Source organism: Orbicella franksi, chromosome 8 (assembly GCF_964199315.1).
Source record: "Orbicella franksi chromosome 8, jaOrbFran1.1, whole genome shotgun sequence".
NCBI lineage: Eukaryota > Metazoa > Cnidaria > Anthozoa > Scleractinia > Merulinidae > Orbicella > Orbicella franksi.
Genome location: NC_138152.1, coordinates 5,752,287 through 5,772,145, shown reverse-complemented (window position 1 = coordinate 5,772,145; position 19,859 = coordinate 5,752,287). Strand labels below are relative to the sequence as shown.

Below are 19,859 nucleotides of genomic sequence, written 5' to 3'. Positions count from 1 at the left end.
CGTGAGAGGACAATCAAATTTTAACTTCTGGTAGATTACTGGCAAAGTAGGCTCGATTACCAGCCGCTGTTTCGGGAAACGAGGCCGCGCCCACGAGAAAGCAGTGAAAATCGAGCCTACTGGCAAAGCCAGCAGAATTTAATTTATCCTACAGCTGTTCTCAGAAATAGCAAAAATTACCAAGAAACCTCATGTGGTTAGTATTACTAATCTTAAATGAAAAGGGGCTTTTGGGAAAGAAAGATTAAAAAAATTCTCACAAAAATGTGACAAAAAGCTGAAAATGCACTTGGTAACTTGATAAAAATTGTTTGAAGCAAGTCTAGAATTTCATAAAAAGAAATTCATTTACCATTTAAGTTGAACTCTTGAAATAATCAAAACATTGTTTCACAAATGCTGTCCTAATTGGGGAATTTACTTTTGTGTATTCCAGATTCCAAGTGATTGTTACAGTAATGGTAAACCTAAAAGTTGACCAAAGTTCAATTTCCCAACATATGGCATCAAAACTGAAACCAAGTGTGGTCCTCTGTCACCCCCTGGGAAAAGAACCAATTTGACTGAAACACTGCAAAATAAGGAAATAACACCTGTCTTCAGGTAAACAAGCTTCCACAAATTTACTATTCCTCCAGTATAAAGTGCACTGTTTGTATGGTGTATTTACTATACTATAAAATAACTCTCGATTTCTAACCAATCAGCGCGCGTATTTTCTTAGGACTGTTTTCTAAAATCCTTTATAATTTTACCCCGTTTATACGGCCACTCGAATCAGTAATGTTCATTTTTTCTTTGTTAATATTGTATGAGCTGATCGAAGTTTCAGTTTTTCTTAAGTTATATTGCATTCTGGATGCTTATTACAGAACAGTTGTATAGAAGTGCAATCTTGATATATCTGTGAAGATGTCACTCCAGTCATCAGGTTTGACCCTATCCCGTTAATCTGGTCACCGCGTTAATTTGGCCAAATTTGTATGGTCCGTTTTCCACTGTATTTGGGTTTCTTTGAGAGCTGATAAACAGCTTTTTAGAGAAAGGTTGACAATAGGTGAATCTTTGCTGACGTCATTGTCTACATTTTTCCCCGGGGGCATTTTTCCTCATGAACATACGACTTTGCGCATAGAATGCATCATGCTAGACACGATTTTACTAGAAAAACGTAAAGAGCTTGTAAAACTTAATAAGTGGTGAAATTTTTGGTTCTTTGGGTGTAATATTCGAGGAGAAATTGGCTTTCAAAAACTTCAAAATTTCTGTGTGGCAAAAGCGCTAATGAGCTCATACATTCTTTGTAAAATTTTGAGCTTTTAAACCCTCGTCGCACAAAAAGTATTCAATACATCGCGCTCAAATTCCTTGGAACAGTTAATCGTGCCGTACCCTTTCAATATTCAGTATCAATCTCCTTGTAGCTCCTTCAGAAACTTTATCGCTTATGGTAATGAGGCAATTGTTGTAAACAAAGATTCTCCTATAACGCATGCGACGAAAGGTACTTTGGGTAGTTGTAGTTTACCGCTGGTTGATCGAAGTCACGGTGTTTCGGGGCGATAGGAGGAATATTGGGACATTCGTAAGTTCTCCTTTCATGACAACAGACCGTGAATTTCGATTAATTAGACAGATTTAAGGTAAACTACCAGCACCCATTGTACTTTTCGGCTTTGCCACGTACGCTTCGACAGTCTTTCTCGAAATAGCTGTAGTGGCACCAACTTGCTTAGACGGGCGAGATGCTTACTCCAAGCTCGGGATGGGAGTCGGGGAAGAGAGGAAACCGCGCACATGTCGCTTAGCCTTACGGGTTCGAACTCGAATTGGGTGTGAAACAGGCAGCATTCATAATTATTTACACGCGAGATTGTTTGGCCACAATCCAAAGTTCATCGATTCACAAACGTTTGGTACTTTCAGGGTGAAAACCTCAGTGGAAATTGCACTAAATCAGTGGCGGATCTAGCGGATGGATCTGCCCGCCCTATTTTGGGTAAAAAACAATAAATCGCAGAAGAGAGAAAAACTGGCAGGGCAAGCAAAATAAATTGCCCTTCCCCCCCCCCCCCCACCCCCCACTTAGCTCAAGGTCTGGATCCGCCAATGCTAATAATGTACAAGCCCCTTAGAAAGTTTATACAGTTCTAACCCCCCTCCCCCCAAAAAAACATATCTTTCAGAAAAACATTGTAAAATAAACAAATGATCACAGAACAGTGCCATACTTAATTTTTATTGAACAACTGTTTTTTAACATCATGGAAAAAACCACTAGCGATAAAAATTTACTGGATAACTCATGTGAGACGTTAAGAAACTCCTAGCAAACCTTACATCTTCTCTCCGTTGTAGAAATGAGAAATATGCAGCTCAGTTGCACGGTTTTTGCAAATATTAATGTGTGACAACATGAACTGCATGTGGAAATTTCAAGAGAGTCTTGCTTAGTATTGGAACAGGTCAACCAAGACAAGAGATGTCAATTTAAAGTTCATCCTTTTGGTCTTGATCTTCATCCAAGTCTACATCTGATAAATCGATATCCTCTTCCTCTGGTAACTCTCCATCTTTACCATCCCATGGCGCCGTTTCCTCGACACTGGGTAGGTTACCGCCCACAACGGGAGATGTCGACCCACGTCCCACTGACACAGTTCTCAGAAACTCGTCAATGCCAGTGTTATCAAAGGGACCTTTTAGTGTGGCGTATTTCATTTTGCGGGCATTCACTGCTGCCATCGCTGGGTAACCAAAGCCTCCCATGCCGAGGGCATCCTCAAGCTTCATCTGGGCACCGGCCTCTGTCCAAATCCATCCCCACATTTTCTTCTTGTACTTCTCTCCCATTGACTTCAAGATGTTCAGATAATTGTTTCTCCCGGATGCTCCTGAGTCCAGAATGTGTGGTAGAACGGAAACGACACAGATTGGCTTCCCTTCACAGTTGCTCTTAAATACCTCGTTATTTACAAGCTCCAGGACCTCTGGTGGCTCAACTGAATCAGCAAGCTTGTCCAGAGCAAACTGAATTATGTCCGAAGCAGATCTTGGACCTTCATAGTTCTCTACGCTGTGAGAGTCTTTGACTCCTGCTGCAAAGACCTTGATGGTTGGGTAGCCTTGTACTTGGTACCTACCAGCTGTGACGGTATGGACAGTGGCGTCAACGGCTCCAACTTTAACCTTGCCTTTCAGTTCTGTAGCAACCTTAGCCCACTCAGGAGCAAGTCTTTGGCAGTGACCACACCTACGAGAAAAGAACAATGGCAATGTCATGAAATGGTTCTAGCACTAATATTAAACAATTGTAAATCTTGTAAACTGTTTAAAAGATAAATCTGCAATGGATATGTTGGGGTTTACATTTGCCTTAGGCAAATTTAATCCCATTAAGGTGGCCGAACACAGTTTTCGCGCGCGCTTTTGCTGATGCAATTCAGCGCACGCACAAGGATTGCGAAAAACAAACATGCCGTCAATAGAGCGATCATTTTATTTACTCAACACCCGCAGTATCAGCGCTATTTTTTTCTATAATTGAACGCAGCGTATTGATGACTTTAGTCTTTTATTACAAAGATATGCTAGAAAAGGTAACGATGCAAAGAACCCAGCAATTCTCAGCTTTTTCTTTCTTACCGAAAGGACCCAGTTAAATGCAGCGCATGCGTAGTAAGTCAAAAAACTGCGATTGAATGAAAATTGCACTCTCTGAAATACCCCTATTTCTCGAGAACCACTCATTTGAATTTCACGAAATTTGGCACGAAAATACATTAGGAAATAAGTAACTGGAGCATTGAAAATAACTGAACTTTAACAAAGGAAATTCTAGATATTCCAGTGAACCTTCAACAAGGGATAATTAAAGATCTCTCTGTTAAATCATTAGCAAAAGGGTGTTAACTTGTGAGAATCGTTACAAGCTTGTTGCATGCAAATTATAAAGAAAATCTAATGACTAGATTTTCTGCAAATAAACAAAACTGATTTTAAAGGCCTGTTTATATTTATTCATGTTGCCATGGCAACGGCACATAGGTCAGCTTAACCATTAAAAAACCAAAGTTTGTGTTGTTAACTAGCTTGCTGCCATTTTTGACGACCGAGGAATCAAGGGTGAATGAAACACAGGTATCAAAAACTGTGTTCAGCCACCTTAAGCTTATTTGAGGGGAGGGGGGCGCTTATTTAATTTTTCCCAAATCATAGCCTTACATGATCATTTTTTTAATACATCATCTGCATGTAAACACCAACTTAAGCTGTTTATTGACATAAAAAGCTGATCCTTACGTTTAAATCGCGGCACCGTTAGTGCTTAACGTGTTCAACGTGTTCACTAAACGTGTTCACAAACTGAAACAATGTACAAATCTAATACTACATGACAAAAACTATACCCCCTTTGTTGCCTCATTTCTCGTCCACAAAATGGGGGGAGGGGAGGGGGGCGCTTATTTGAGGGTGGGCACTTATTTTAAATTTCGGCCGATAGGAGGGGTGCTTATTTGAAGGGATGGGGTGGGGGGCGCTAATTCGAGGATTTACCGCACATGTATATATGCACTTACCAAGGTGCAAAGAACTCAACAAGGACAAGGTCCTTGCTGTTAAGAACTTCTTCCTCAAAGTTAGAATCTGTTAACTCAATGACATCCTTTTTATCTCCAGCCTTGCCACCACCCTGCATGTAAAATGTATAGCGATGGGATCAGTTGCAATACATATAATTTATGTTATTGAAGTAGCATGAGGTCTGTACTGGAGGAATATTGATCAAGTTCTTTTTTTGCAGGTTTATGGACCGAGCTGCAAGCGAAGTTCATAAACCCCCAAAAACAAGGAACAAAACCAATATTCTCCGCACCTAGTTTAAGGTAATTCCCCTGAAATAAAACTGTCAACAGATTTTTGTTCAAACTTTGTTCACTGAATATTTATCATATGAGAACTTTAATTATGAAATAAAAAGGGGGGTTGCCCATGCTCATTAAGGAGTAGTGAGGCATTGAAAATGTCCTATTTTAGCATTATTTACTGCTTATTACAAGAACGCATTCCAAGGGATTGTAAAATCTTTGTGAGTCCAGACTCATGAAAACACGCCTCAAACTACAGTCAATACTTGTGTTGGACACAAATAAACTTTTTGTGTGATTTTGACAGACAGCTGAATCCTTGTTAAAATATTGGAACCAAATTGCTTGCCACGCCTATCAAACTGCAAATAGGAAAGACTATAGTGCAGCTGCTATCTTCCCTATTTCTTCAATTTTCAGCCATAGCAATCAGATCAGTCTTTTCTCACGCAAAGCTAATGATTAATTGATTAAAATGACTGGAAAAAAAATTGGGGTGCCCAAGCTCGTTAGTGAGCTACAGCCATTTTTCAACTGACAGAACTCAATATCAAGGCAAACCTGCCATGTTTTCAATGTGCGTGTGCATGAGCGCGCGCTAGTGATGCCATAAATTATGCGCAGTAAGGATGCGCAATGCAAATGTGAGGAATCACCTTAACAATAAAGCATTTAATACAATCTTATTGGTCTTGTTAGTCTGTTGATAGATTGAGATCCTTCCGTGAAGGTAAGCATTTATTTACATTTCTCATGTTGCATCTGTAAATGTTAAACTGAAATTGTCCTTCTAACATGAGGGTAAAAAGGCTACTGCAATGTTCATTTGTCCAATAAATTGTAAAAGCAATTCACCGAAATTAATTCGTGGGCTGTCCACCTTAGCAATTTGTATTGCAAAATTTGGAATGCTGAGGGAATCAATCAGAATTGACCTTTACAATGTGGACCAGTTCAGCCATCTAATAAAGTGTAGTTTTTGCACAGAATTTGTTCAACCATCATGCATAATCATGGGTTGCCACTATCTTAATTGACTTAGTGAGGGAATCTCAGGACAGGACAAATTTTCTCTGAATAAGGGAGCCCATGGCAGAAAGCCTCAAATAATAGAGGGCGAGACTGTTCTCACATCTTTTGAATTTACATTTAATATTTAAACATTTTCTACCTACTTCTTGAACCCTCACTTAAAGCTTTTTGTACCATACAAGTATTACTAACACAGTTATCTCAGTACACATGTACGGGTGGCAGTACCTGTTTTCTTCCACCACCAGAGCTAGACTTTCCACCTCCAGAGAGTCGCTGGCTTGTCATGGATTTAACAGCATTAAGAGCAGAGTCAACAATACCTTGTGCTGTCCTGGGACCTGTGCAAAAAAAAAAAAAACAATGATCAGACTAAAGTGCAGAACAAACAATAAAGGAAATCACATAGCTCACAAACACAGGCTATGCACAAATTCTATTTTTTTATCATACCATTGTAATCACTTGGAGAGTTCTTGTTAGCACCAAAAACCTGAGGTAAACAGTAAACCATCAAATAATCATTATGCATCAAGACTAAGAGGGGTCAAAGAAATTTGTACAATTCCATTCCGGATCAGACCATCCGCCCCTAGAAGTTTCTATTTGACTTCACATGCAATCTACTGGGCTAAACACAAACAATTTAACCTTGAGAAAACACTTGCTAGACCAACTTTAACAAAAAGGTAATCCAAGTTCATGTACATATATGATGATAAAGTTCCAGTATATACTCATACATTGAGGTGTTATCTTTTTAGATGATTAACATAGAGAGATGGACCTACCTTTATGGTGGGAAATCCACGAATACCATACTGGCCTCCTAATGGCTGGTTTTGCTGATCATCCATATCCACAGCTCCAATTTTGACAGCACCCTAACAAGGGAAACATAAAAGATTAGTACATTACTTAATAGTAAATACACTTTGAGTGTTGTTTGGTGGCTTTTAATAATAATAATAATAATAATAATAATAATAATAATAATAATAATAATAATAATAATTATAATACTAATAATAATAATAATAATTATGATAACAACAATAACAATAACAATGACAATGACAATAACAATAATAACAATAACAGTAATAACAATAATAACAATAATAACAATTATTATTATTAACAATAATAATAATAATAATAATAATAATAATAATAAAAACATCAATACCTTGACTTTTTTCACAAATAAGCTTAATTGTACAGTGTAGCCCCTTTCCCTCTTCTTCCACTTAAAAACCTTCCTAGCACAGAGTACTTACTTCAAAACATCCTGAAGATAATTTAACTCAGACTCTTGGGGAACTGATGAATACTTTAATTAAGGGCCATTTTCAGATATTTTTTTTTATATATATTCCCACCATGGTTTCCTTGGGTAACTCCCTCTTAGCCATAATTCAACCCTATCTTTTCTGGGATCAAAATTATGAACTCTCCTTACAGTCAATAAAATTCTTTTGCTGTTAGGAAATCAAGGCAATGCAATCCCTCCTACATGGAGATGACGACTTTCATTGCAATATTTGCCATCACCCATATATCCGTATAGAATGATTCTACTGTATCTTAAGATACTGAAGCAATTTCAATTGATGGTCTCTACTTGTACCTTGAGAGCTGAAGCAGCTTTCATCCACTCTGGTGCTAATGCCTTACAATGACCACACCTAAACAATTCAGTTTCCAAAAAATCAACTTCTTTACCAATCAGGATACTCTTAACTAACACCTTTTAGAATGAAATTGTGATGAGGGGCCATGCAAGAAGGTAGCCTAAACAAAACCTTAACAGACTGATTTGTCCAACATCTTTTAAGAGAGAGACCTCCAAGATTTAGTCAAAGACATAAGTATTAATGATGTGATGATCTGTGTAAAGTCACAAAATCCTTCATAGGAAAAAAAGATGGCGGCTGTACATTTTACCACAATACCTTGCGAACCTGATACAACCCACTGGGCAGACAGAAAGACATATTCTTCCCTGTGCTAATGACGTTGAGTAAGCTTTGTTTGAAGATTTTAAAGCTGTTCCGGATGTTTTTATGTTTTTTTTTAGGATTTCTGTGTACTAAGAATTATGGATAGAGGTACCAGTCATCATCTTTATTAATATAGGCTGTCACTTGTTTAAAATGTGCTCCTTTAAAGTGCAAACGTTAACCTACGAGATAAAAGGGATGTCTCTCTACACAGTTTTTATGAGCAGGGGAGAAGGGGGAGTGGAAATAAATCTCCAAAATTCAATTTGGGATGTGAAAAGCTTCCTTTTCAAAACCTTTATTCTCCAATTTCTGATAAACATCTGTGATTTTCCATTCCCTGTTTCAGACCTGACCCAAGAATGAAAATTCCAGTTCTGAACTCTACAATTAGTGCATGTCTCTAATATATACATGCCTCAGTAACCGAGAATGGCTTTCATTTGCCTGAACAGTTGAGAAAGGCTTCAAATTTGCCAATTTTAGTGGGTAAAAAGTTGGTTTCAACCACATTGTAAAAAGTATATCCAATTCTACTAGGCCAGAGTGTTATTCATACCCTACTGCAGAGCAAAATGGTCATTATATTATTGTTACACATTTTTTGCTCACCTTTAGGGTGTGCATGATTTTTTGGTGAGCAATAGCTTGTGCAAGAGTTTTTTTTAAAAGTCAAACACAGGAACTGGTTAGTAGAAAACACTTGCTTGAATTTTTTCCCCATGGCTCCCCTTGCACCTTGCTTGAATTTTTTCCCCATGCCCCCCCCCCCCCCCCCCCACCAACCGCCTCTCAAAAAATGAAAAGTGAACTTCACTGATTCATCTACAACAGATATCCACATATGGTAATCGGCCAAATAGTCATCAGATATTTTAATGATAGGGAAAGCTCTCCCAAGCAAAATTTCATATTTAAGAGTTCACTGATTAATTCGCTTTCATTAAATAACTGTCTTCATACACTTAAGCTGTTTAAAGAAAACTTGAGCTTAATCAATCAAGGTAAATAGCAAAATCAATTACGCTAACCAAACGAGGCTATAAGCTTAATTTATGCTTCACATAGCGTTATTTCTCCTCGAAATCGTAGCTAGTCTAAAATTGAACTTCATTCTCGGAAAGACTGATTCGAAAAGTAATATATATATTTTTTAATCAAAATTGCGCGTGTTTCATTATTTTCTGAAAAATTGCATTGAACGGTTTCTACTTCGTTTATACGTACGTGTCAATAATGTGCCCCACTGTATGTTACTTTGAACATAAAATAAGGCAAGGCAAGATGGAAATACGTACCATGGAGCAAAGAATTCCACAAGCCACACACTATCACTATCCATCACCATAGATCTAAAATTATTCGCTGTCAATTGTACAACATCGGTTTGAGGTCCGTAGAGAGCTCTTGCAAGGGTCACAAAACACGACAAAAACACACCTGAAAAACAAAGCGAAATCAAGTTACAAAATCGACTAAAACCTAGCAGGTAAAGAAATGAAGCGATAAACTTACAGTAAAAAGACCTCATGCTTGGAGAATCGCGAAAATAACGACAAACCCTCCACACCAAGTAAGAAGTAAGTTATATCTGACGTGGGAAAATCGAAGAAACTTTTATGAAGCTTCAAAAGGGGCCGGCCTCTCGTGTCTCGCTCTGATTGGTCAATTTTGGACATAAATTCAGATGCATTGCCGCTGATCACTTCATGCAGGGCGCATAAATAAAGGCCACGGGAAAAAACTCTCCCTTTGTGAGTAGAAAAAATAAACTATTGGATGCGACTTTCACTGGCATCTACAAAATTCATACCGCACTTTTCAAGGGAACAATTTAGTGGAGGTGAGAGTTGTAATCTTGATTTAATAGTTCAGTTTTAGAATTGTTTTCTGACTGAAAATCATGAAGGGTGTTTTCCTTATGTTATTGTGCTTTTGAAACTAAAATGTGTGAAGTTGTCACATATTATATGACTTCAACAGAACACTTTATTTTTTTGGTAAGCATGTCTTGGCTAAAATACGACTAGAGGATAATTTCCATGGTTGACTGGAATATGTGTTATCTTTTGACCTTTATTCAAGTATCATGTGCAGTCATCCAGTAACTAAATTTGCTGATAAATAAGTACTCAATAAGATGCCTTATTATTATTATATTAGTTTATATATAACCCATTTCAAGTGTTTTCGATAATATGGTGAAGATGTTCAGCTTTAAAAATGTTACTTTTGCAATGTTTTATTCAAGTCCCAGAAGTCTAATGTTGCTTAATTAGTACTTAATAAATATACACCATCATATTACCTTCACTGGTCAGATTTCTTCTCAACAGCCTTAAGAACCCCTTACATTTTAGTTTGCGCTTCCATAAAGGAACACTATACAATGTATTTTAATTTAGCTCCTTGCATTCAGCATGATAAAAACATTTTAGGTATTTTTAACCAAGCAGATTGTTACAATAGACAACCATGCATATATAATTTTATTATTTTTGTTTTTTTTTTCCTGAAATATTTAATCATAGGCCTCCAGATTTCACTGTTTAGAACTTAAATGCCAAGGAATAGTATCATTTATTTCTTTTCCAGTATCCAAAATATCCTCAGTTTTATTTTGTTTAGTTTAATCAAATCAAAACTACTGACTGAATGATCGATCAATTGGCCTTTCTGTTGTATTAAATTGTATTTCTGAAAAAATCACATTAAAAACTAGTACTGCAAACCTGAGTGTCAGCGAGATCATGCCAGCCTAGAAAAATGAACTCTAGGAGATTGCCAATATTACGTTTTCGGCCCTAAACAACATTGCTCAAAAATATTCCAAAATTTTCCCCCAAAAATGTTAAATCAGCCCAAATAAGTGTGGAAAATACACTTCACTCACTTTCCTTTGTATCCGATCTGGGAGATTTGGTGACCTGTATAGGAGACCAGGAGATTCATTCTGTATCTGGGAGCTTCCTGGATAACCTGGGACAGTTGACATAGATGCAGTGTATAATTAGCTAAATAAGATTATATGGGTGTGGCCAATTGTTCAGTTCCCGCATATTATGTTAATGCCACAGAAAGACAACAGAAATAACCAAAGTAGGAAGCTCTTCAGGAAACTATAATTTTGGAAACACAGGTGAACAAAATGGTAACCTGTTTTTTAGAATGCTAAGGTGTCAGATCTTTGGTGATTTTCTTGTTTTTTTTTCTTTTACATAAAAGCTTGAAACAGTAAACTATTTACAAATATATCAGGTTATTTACTCTGTAAACATTGATCTCAATTTCTTCTTTGGCAAATTGAAATTTATTTATCAGTAGAGTTTTTCACTTTCATTCATATGGAAATGTTCGCATTTCAAAGACATTTAGGTTCATATTTTAGCATAAATGTGATACAAATACTAGTGTTACAAGGTGTCAGTGTATTTATTTATCTTGGGTCTTAAGCAACAAGTTGCAATTAATATTAAACATAGTTAATTAGCTTTTGCTGCATTTCAACTTGTTACTAACTGGAAAAAACAAAGGCCCTAGTTCTTGCTCCAAAATGGCCGCGAAATGAAAGGGCCTTTCCTGCGTGATGTGTCCCAGCACCTGCGATAAGAGAACCTAGCGTTCGCAAGGTGTTGTGGTTAAATTTGTAATCCTCGTGGATATTTGAGTCATGTTGTCTCTATTGATTCGAGATAGAAAGCAGATCTAGTTAACGAGCGGCCCGCGGTAGTCTCCACGGACATATCAGTTCTTCAGTTTTGGGTTTTAATACGCTGCATTCCTTCCTGTCGCATCTCTACATTCGTGCAATGGCTGTTGTCAACTTGCCGCCGATGGTGTAGTGTAAAACATATCGTAAACACAAGGTTAAAATGTCGACGAAAACCTCTCCCACTTCGTCGAAAAATAAAATTATTTATCAAGTCGGAGCTCGGCTCGAGGCGATGGATTATACCCTTAGTTGGTGAGTAGCATTATTTCCTTAGAAAACGAAATGTTTTGCTCTCTTGAGCTTTATATTTTTTGGAGAACAGCGCGGGTAACTCAAACGTTGTTTGGCGGTTGCATGCATGAATGATTTCTTCTCGGTGATGCTCTACGAAATTTTTGTGACAACTCTGTTTCAAGCATTACGCTGTTACCCATAGTAGTTTCTTACCGTCTTTTCTCTAGCTCTGTTATGTCGTTTTCTGTTTCACAAAATAGGTTCTCTTTGAAATTGCTTAAAATGTTTATAACGTCGCTTTAAGGTTATTATCAGCCACGACAATGATGTCATCGTTTCGAGTTGAAAATATACCGGGAAATTCAGCATTTATTTTAATCACATAAAATAAGAACGGTATGTTTTCGACTGACCACGAATTGTGAGTTTTTGCTTTCTCAAATTGAAAAATCGAACATGAAAAGTTATTTTGAACTCCTCTTTAGCTTTATTTAATTGACCACAAATGTTGGCTTTTATGTTTTTAACGTTTTGGGGACGACTGTGTTCGAAATAAAGGACAAAATAATTCTTTTAGAAAATAATTCTGTTAGTCTGGTACGTTATTTTATCGTTATAAAGGTCTTTTTATGTATATCTCACCTCTTCCACTAGTAATATGCATAACAAGAGGAATAAATAATGCCAAAAGATAACAAATATAATATGTAAAACTTTAAGCTAAAACTTATACACAGATGGACTGACATATTTTTCATTGGCCAAATTTTGATGTAGCTATTTACCTTGTATTCATGGACTATACCTTATACTGTGTGTAAACAAATATACATTGTGCTTAGGTGTATATTCAAGATAACACAGAAAAAGTCCAACCTTTGGCTTGTAATCTAACACTTCTTAATGTATAGGAAGATAATATTGAGCGTACATGTACAGTAGCCTAAGGGCTTGTAAAATATAATATATTTGGCAAGATATCATGTAGACGCTTGTGGCTTAAACAGGAATTTATTTGAGCCATTGCTATCTTCAATGTTTTTTCCTGTTCCCTGAGCAGCTCATGACAATTAACTTTTTTTCAAAATGTAAGAAAAGAAGAACCTGCTACTTTTTCTCAGGTGGTGCTTTGTATATATCTATTGACTTTTATTTACAATTATCAGCCATCTCATTAGAAAGACATCTTCCTACACCTTTTAGCCTGAGGACTACTTAGCTATCTCCATAAAACAGGGAAGTAAATGTCCAACCTAGAGCAAGGGAATTCAAAAAGCAATAGAAGAGACCCATAAGAACTTCCTCTTGAGGGCCAGGCTTTGCAAACTGCTTGCATTATAGGTAGCAAATTCACAACAGAAAATTGCCCTGAACTCTGATAGGTACCAGGTCTTTTGAAAAAAAAAACACTGGACCTTAGCAGAATGCAATAGTAGAGGATAGATCGGTTTTCAATTGAGTGTTGAAAATAATCAGTTAATTACTTTGGTTTTGGGTTTACCATGGTTTGAGATTGGCTGAGTGGTCTACATGTAACTGGTGAGTAATTGGATTGGTTTTTGCTTTTACGACACTGACTTGAAAACCGCTCTACTGGGTGGTTATAAATTGAAAATAGAAGACCTTGTTTTTGCTGCTTGCCTCATGTCTTGTTTCATAGCAGTAAGATTTATTAAAATAAAATATTTAAAGAACTGACTTAAAACTGCTGTAACCACTGTGCACTTTGAACGGCAACTACAGTTGAACCTCCGATTGTGACCACCTCTCTTAAGCAACCAGTTTTCCAATACATGAAAAGTTTCCAAGTCAAATCACTATATTTAGAGCCTCTTGTAAGTGACCATGACAACTTTTAAAGCTAAAAGTTTGAAATTTTCTTTGTTTTTAACCTCCTGTAGGTGACCATTTCACAGATGATAGAGCGTGAATTAGATAATAAGGTGTTATACAATGTTATCGCATTCCTGGGTAGTACAAGAGATGTAAATTTCTCGATGGGAATTACCAGATTTTTTTCCTGAGAGTGACTTTTCACATGAATAAGACAGTTAAAACATGTTCGCATAGCAGCTGGATCTTTCCCAAAAAGTAAGGGACGTGGTTTGTGGGTTATAAAGTGAGTGCTCAGGCCCTGCGATGCTCTATAGGGTTCTAGGGGCTCATTGCATAAAATTTGACCCTTTGTGATTTTTTATGTTTTTATGTTTTTATTTTTTTTTACATACATACATTTTATTTTGTTTTCAAATTAAAATTACGATTATAACATGTCTGCGGATAGCTGAGCTAATCTAGGCGTGTCATGTTTACGCTCACTGAGATACATAACCAGCTGTGTTTATGACACATTAGCAGCAGAGCTCTCAATTCGCTTTCACTCTCAAGAAATGATAAAATACAGTAATGGTAATTGTGTGGCTTATTGCCTAAACATCAATTATGAAATCAAAGTACATTGGACATTGAGTGCCTGATGTGTAATAATTATGTTAAAACCTAACTGCCCATAGAACTGCACATGGAGGTTCCTCAAAGAAATTAACCTTTTGTGTGCATTATTTTTTTTTAGGTACTCTGCAAAGATTTGTCGAGTGGATGACAAGGAGAAGAAGGTGCTGATTCATTTTGAGGGTTGGAATCATCGTTATGACGAGTGGATCTCATTTGATAGTGAACGGTTGAGACCACATGGACGGCAACACTTGTTCAGTGAGACCAAAGATGAAAAGGTTTGAGGATAATTTTCACGTGAATCATTTTTATTGATTAATTAGCTGAAACAGAAAAATTGATTGAGTATTAGCCACATGAATAATTAATTCATGGCCGGACAGGAAAAGAGTGAATCAGGTAAAACTTCTTATTGTAGCTAAAATTATTTTTATGAAAACTCTTGTCACTTGTCTAGCTCCTGGTTTTAATTCTGACAAGAACAGATCTTATCTTTATCCTGTCCGCCACCAAACCCATTGTTCTGGTCATTTAATGCTATAGATGCATGTGCTACGCAGTAAATAATTGATTACATAATTGGTATGACTGAAATACAGTCGTTTTAGCATGAAATTTCCTGGTGGTATCTTGTAGTTGGTTAACCAACATGCACCCAAAGTTTGTAGACGGTAATAAAATAAACTGCTATCCACTCTGTAATTCACTGGATGAAAACAGACATCCAGGTCCCAGAACAATGACTTTGTGCCAGCTGTAAGTGAAATGGTAATGACTTACATGTACCAGTGAACAAGACGTGATAGCAGCTGATAGCACACTTACTTGTGCATGGTAGCTAAAGGCTTTTATTGAAGTAGTGCTCGATGTTGCAACCGCTGGGGTCGCCAATGCGACCACTTTTTTTTCACTAGCGACTGAGTCACTTTTCACGCTTTTCACTGAAATACTTTTGCTGGCAACTAGATCTGAAAACTTAGGGACTAGCCTGTCCTAAGGGTTTTTTCCCGAAAGCTGAGCCCTGTGAAGGGGTTTCTTCCATTTTAAGCACATCATTTCAGTCTCTAGTTTCATATGACTGCATTGTTTGATGTCTTTCCCTGTATTCCCTTTGGGGGTCAATACATGTATGTATCGGTAATGAGGATCTGTACATGTATGTAGAATTGCCAAAAGAGTAGCCACTACATACTGTGTGTAATTGTTATTGCATTTGGCTTTACTTGTTGTTCATGCGCATGTATTTTCCTAAGGCCAAGTTACATTGACTCACTGTACACATAGTTAATTTTCATTGAGCCAAATTCCTTGGAGAGACAAGAGACTGTTACTTGTGTTATCTTCTTTTCAAAATGAGATGATTCAGAGATTTATTTTAAACTGGAATTCTCACGTTCTCAGATTAACTTGAAAACAAACTGAGCAGCTGTCTAATTTGCAGCTTCAACTTTTTTAATTAAAAGATGTTAATGTTGTGTTTTTCCTGTGCTTAATTCATCTTTAATGCATTTCTTCTTGAAACCCTTGCTTGATGAAATTAATGTAAACGTTGTTCAGAATCCCTGTCTTAAAATTGATTTGATCGCAATGGACAAGGCTCTTGAATGCAGATGTTTCATTGGACAGCACTCGGACAGGAAAATCATTTATTTGATGCAATCATTCGCAGATGTCAAAAGAAAGCAGTGGCCAATATTCCAATTATAATTTCTTTTTTATCTTGCAAGCTACTAAATTTCTTCCTTCTAATGTGTGATGCCATTTTAAAACAAAGTTCATCTTTTATTGTTAAAAAAATATTCCCCTTTCCTTGCTGTCCTTACTCTCTATTTCCAAAAAAAAAAACTTCAGTTCAAACCAAAATTATTTTCTTAAATAACTCTTTTAATAAAACTGTTGTTTAGAACACTATTCATAAATTATGCAGATGGCTTTGATGTTATATGTCTTCATGCATTATTAATAGTTTGTGTTCTACTTGCAAGTAGATGACCACTCCTGCTTTCTAAAATATTTTTTCCATTTCTTTGTGCTGCGGCTTTCTTCACTTGTCCCCTGTGATGATCAACTCTATCAGGAAGTTTGCGACTATCAGGTTAAGATGAGTTGTTTTTGCTGTTTTTATCTTGTAAATATATAACCACTACAACTGTACTTTATCTTGTACTGTAAATGATTTTAAAGTAAAATCTGTAATGTGCATGTAACCTGATTTTGCTTCCTTGTCATTAGATCTAACTTTAACAAGCTCGTCTTGTTATTTGAGTGAAAATAAAATTGTCAGGAAAAGACTTTCAAAGAGAGGTTCATCTACTAATTTGCAAAATTATGTATTTATTATTGCCATCTGTTTCTAATATTAACCAGACAAGAGTTTTCTAAGTTGGAGAGCTGTGTGCTGCCTGCCATTATCTGGCTCTGAACAAAATAAAATTTCTACATTACTTCCAATGCTGTCTTTGCTAAAGGCAGTCAATGTGAATTCTAACAACGTACATGTACAGTTGCACATCTAATGGTATTCAAACTGGATTAAATATAGTTTAGAAATGAAGGCAGCTTAGTTAATATTCAAGAGCCATGAAGATCTTTGTTTCAAGATAGTCGACAAAATACAAACTGCATGTAAAGTAAAGATCTTGTTCTTGTACTTGTAAATGTATTTTATGTGCTTACTGAAACTTATGGTACTGAGGATAGTTTAGACAAGTACAGTCTGTAAATTGATTGAGAAAGATTGTAAAATAACTTTTGTTTTAGAACTTGGTAAAATTTTGTTTTGGAAAAACATTTTAGGATTTCAATCTCAGCTTGTTATTGTTGGAGGCCCTTGTTACAGTGTATGTTAACTAACATTTTGATAACAATATATCAAAAGATAAAAGTTGCATGACACTAACCTGCACAACTGCCACCATTTTTACGTTCTCAGACTTTCTACATTTTTTTTAAAATGGGATTTACATGTCTTTTAGCACTACGGTTGTGTGGTACATGTACTTTTCTTTTGCTCAGGCTCCACTTTTTGATTTTTTTAATCCAGCATAATCCAGATTTAATATTCCTTTAATTTGTTAGTTAAACCATGATGCCTTTGCATTTGACTCATCTTTGCACTTTTGTAACCACCTGACTTCTTTCTTTGTGGACAGTTCGTAATCTGTTCCAGTCCTGTCTCATTCTTAGCCACTCCTTATAGTTTTTTGATTGTCCTCTTTGATGTATTTTACTACCTATGTGGGCATACTTTGACTGAACCTAAACAGATTGAACTTGTGTTCAGCAGAAACAGTGGACTACTTTGAAGATGTCTCGCAATATCAACAATTTTTCTCACCTTCATAGATCAATCAACCATGCTGAATTTAGTAACCATGTAAAGTTTTGTAAGAATCCCTTGCAAATGCATGGTTACCCCAAACTTTCCAATTTATTACAAAGAAATGAATGCCAGGGGCAACTGCTTGCATTTCCCTGTACAAATTGGTAAATTTGGGGTCCCATTTTTCTATGCATTTGCAACAGTTTCTATGAAAGTTCACATGATGCACATTTCAATTCAATTTGTTAAGAATATGTGTATGTAGGCACCAATGTCTTGTTGAAAAGGATTCAAATTGATACATTGTGTTTTCTCTGTATATACAGGATTGGAAGACAGGAGATCGAGTGTTAGCAAAGTGGCAGGATTGTAAATTCTACCCTGCAAAAATTACTAAATGCCTCAGTGATGGTAAGAAGCCCTTGAATACTTTATTTGAGAAGAGTTTAGTAGGGTGCCCTTCCAACAGTAGTTATACAAGAATATGGCTGAATCACTGATCTGCAGGTTTGGTTATAAACTGATAGACTGGGTACCTTTTCCTTTACCAAAATTTTATCAATTCTTGAGAGCCTCCTGATTTTTAAACCAGATGAGATGCAACCATAAATTATCAAATGCTAAGGGACATCAACAAAATTAGAATGCATTTGCCTTTTAAGAAATAGAAAACATGTACCATGTCTCTATCAAGTTTAAGTACAAATCTACTAGCCTTCTATCATAAATGCCATTTACTGATTGGCTATGCTACTCGCTATATATTCTGATTTAGTATAAATCTACTAGCGATCTATCACAAATGCCGTTCTCTGATTGGCTACACTACTCACTATCTATTCTGTGATAGATAGTGAGTAGCGTAGGAGTGTGCCCTTGTTAACAAAATGACAGCCGCTTCTTGGCATTTTCAAAGTGTCTGTGAAGAGGATTTAGATGATGTTTTGATCAAGTAGTTTATTCGCTCTCAATCTTTAAGCATGATAGTCAACTTGGGCTGCACCCTCATCAATTGTCATGCGATAGAAATCTTGAGCTCATAATCTAATTGCTTAGTAGAGGGTGAGTAGCCTAGCAGTGTGTGGTTGTCATCAAAATGACGGCCTTTTGTGTTTTGGGGGTATCTGTGAAGAGGATTTAGAACTGTTTTTTGAACGACTAGTAGATTTATACTAAAACAATTAGATTATTCACTCTCAATTTCTATGTGTGAAAATTGACTTGGGCTGTGCCCTCATCTACTAACACACAACAGAAATCTTGAGCTCATATTCTAATTGTTTGATAGAAACACAAGTGGAAGTTTGGGAGAATGAGAAATGCTGTGGGAACACAAGATGATAGGCTAGTGTTTCCACAGCTATTTCAAGCTCTGCCAAACTTTCACAAGTTTTTCTATAATTTGATAGAAACACTGAGAACATGTTTTCTTTTTCTCTTTGCTCACACCATCATTACATCACCAGCTCATGCTAGGTTTGTGTTTCTATCAAGTTATAGAAACACAATTTTTAACCAATCAGCGCATGTATTTTCTTTGGGATATTTTCAAATATTTAATGTTAAATACATGTAATTTCATTACATTCACATGAATTCAGTGCACCCTTTTCCTTCCATGAAACTAAAGATGGGTGCAGCACAGTTTGTTTTTTGAAACTGAACAGTGACAGTCTAATTTGCTCAAAATAGCCATTGCTAAATAAGAACAAGAAATAATTGACATCCTGGAAAATCTGAACAAAACAAAACATTAAAAGACCTGCTTATTTGATGTTAGATGTTGATTTTTGGAACCAGCCCTTCAACTAATTTTTCATGGTAAGGTTGCCATAGATTTTCATGAGAAAGAAAACTTCATGTGTATTGCAAGTGACAAACTGTATTATTATTATCTGAACTTTTAGTTAAACAAAAATTTTGATGTGCATTCCCTGTGGAAACAGGTACATAAACCTTGAACCTGCATCACCTGTTATGGCTTACAACGACAGGGAACTTGAAATTAATAATTTTATTATGTATATAGACTTGTAAATCAGTTTCAAGCTTGTTGCAGTACATTGTACTTGGTTCATCCTAAATCCGGTTGTGAAGCATGTTTTTATGATAATCAACAAGCACATGACTTGTATGTTTTAATTTCCGTCTTATCATTTATTTAATTACCATGTGTATTGAAAAAGCTTTCAACTGAAATACTTAAATTGTGCAAATAGCAAGAATGTTTGCTT

General features: G+C 36.3%; 2 protein-coding genes across 4 annotated transcripts in view; one reads left to right on the top strand and one right to left on the bottom strand.

Moving 5' to 3' along the window:
- Positions 1-2,223: 2,223 nt before the first annotated feature.
- On the bottom strand, positions 2,224-9,603 carry LOC145496092 (protein disulfide-isomerase A6-like). Its single transcript, XM_081475716.1, has 8 exons — positions 9,419-9,603; positions 9,202-9,343; positions 7,531-7,588; positions 6,692-6,784; positions 6,354-6,393; positions 6,129-6,241; positions 4,581-4,693; positions 2,224-3,253 (listed from the first exon to the last, which is right to left on the bottom strand). Exons 1-8 carry the CDS (start codon positions 9,432-9,434, stop codon positions 2,491-2,493), a joined length of 1,338 nt encoding a protein of 445 aa, XP_081331842.1. The 5' UTR covers positions 9,435-9,603; the 3' UTR covers positions 2,224-2,490.
- Positions 9,604-11,462: 1,859 nt separating this feature from the next.
- The window catches only part of LOC145496091 (uncharacterized), a 28,162-nt gene continuing 19,765 nt past the window's right edge, over positions 11,463-19,859 (top strand). The window contains exons 1-4 of one of the 3 annotated variants that reach the window (XM_081475713.1): positions 11,463-11,867; positions 14,422-14,581; positions 16,381-16,398; positions 17,952-18,036. In XM_081475713.1, the coding sequence (XP_081331839.1) occupies positions 11,776-11,867; positions 14,422-14,581; positions 16,381-16,398; positions 17,952-18,036 (355 nt within the window). In that variant the 5' untranslated portion in view covers positions 11,463-11,775. The remainder of the gene's footprint in view (positions 11,868-14,421; positions 14,582-16,380; positions 16,399-17,951; positions 18,037-19,859) is intronic. The other 2 variants (XM_081475712.1, XM_081475714.1) reach the window with 2 other exon arrangements.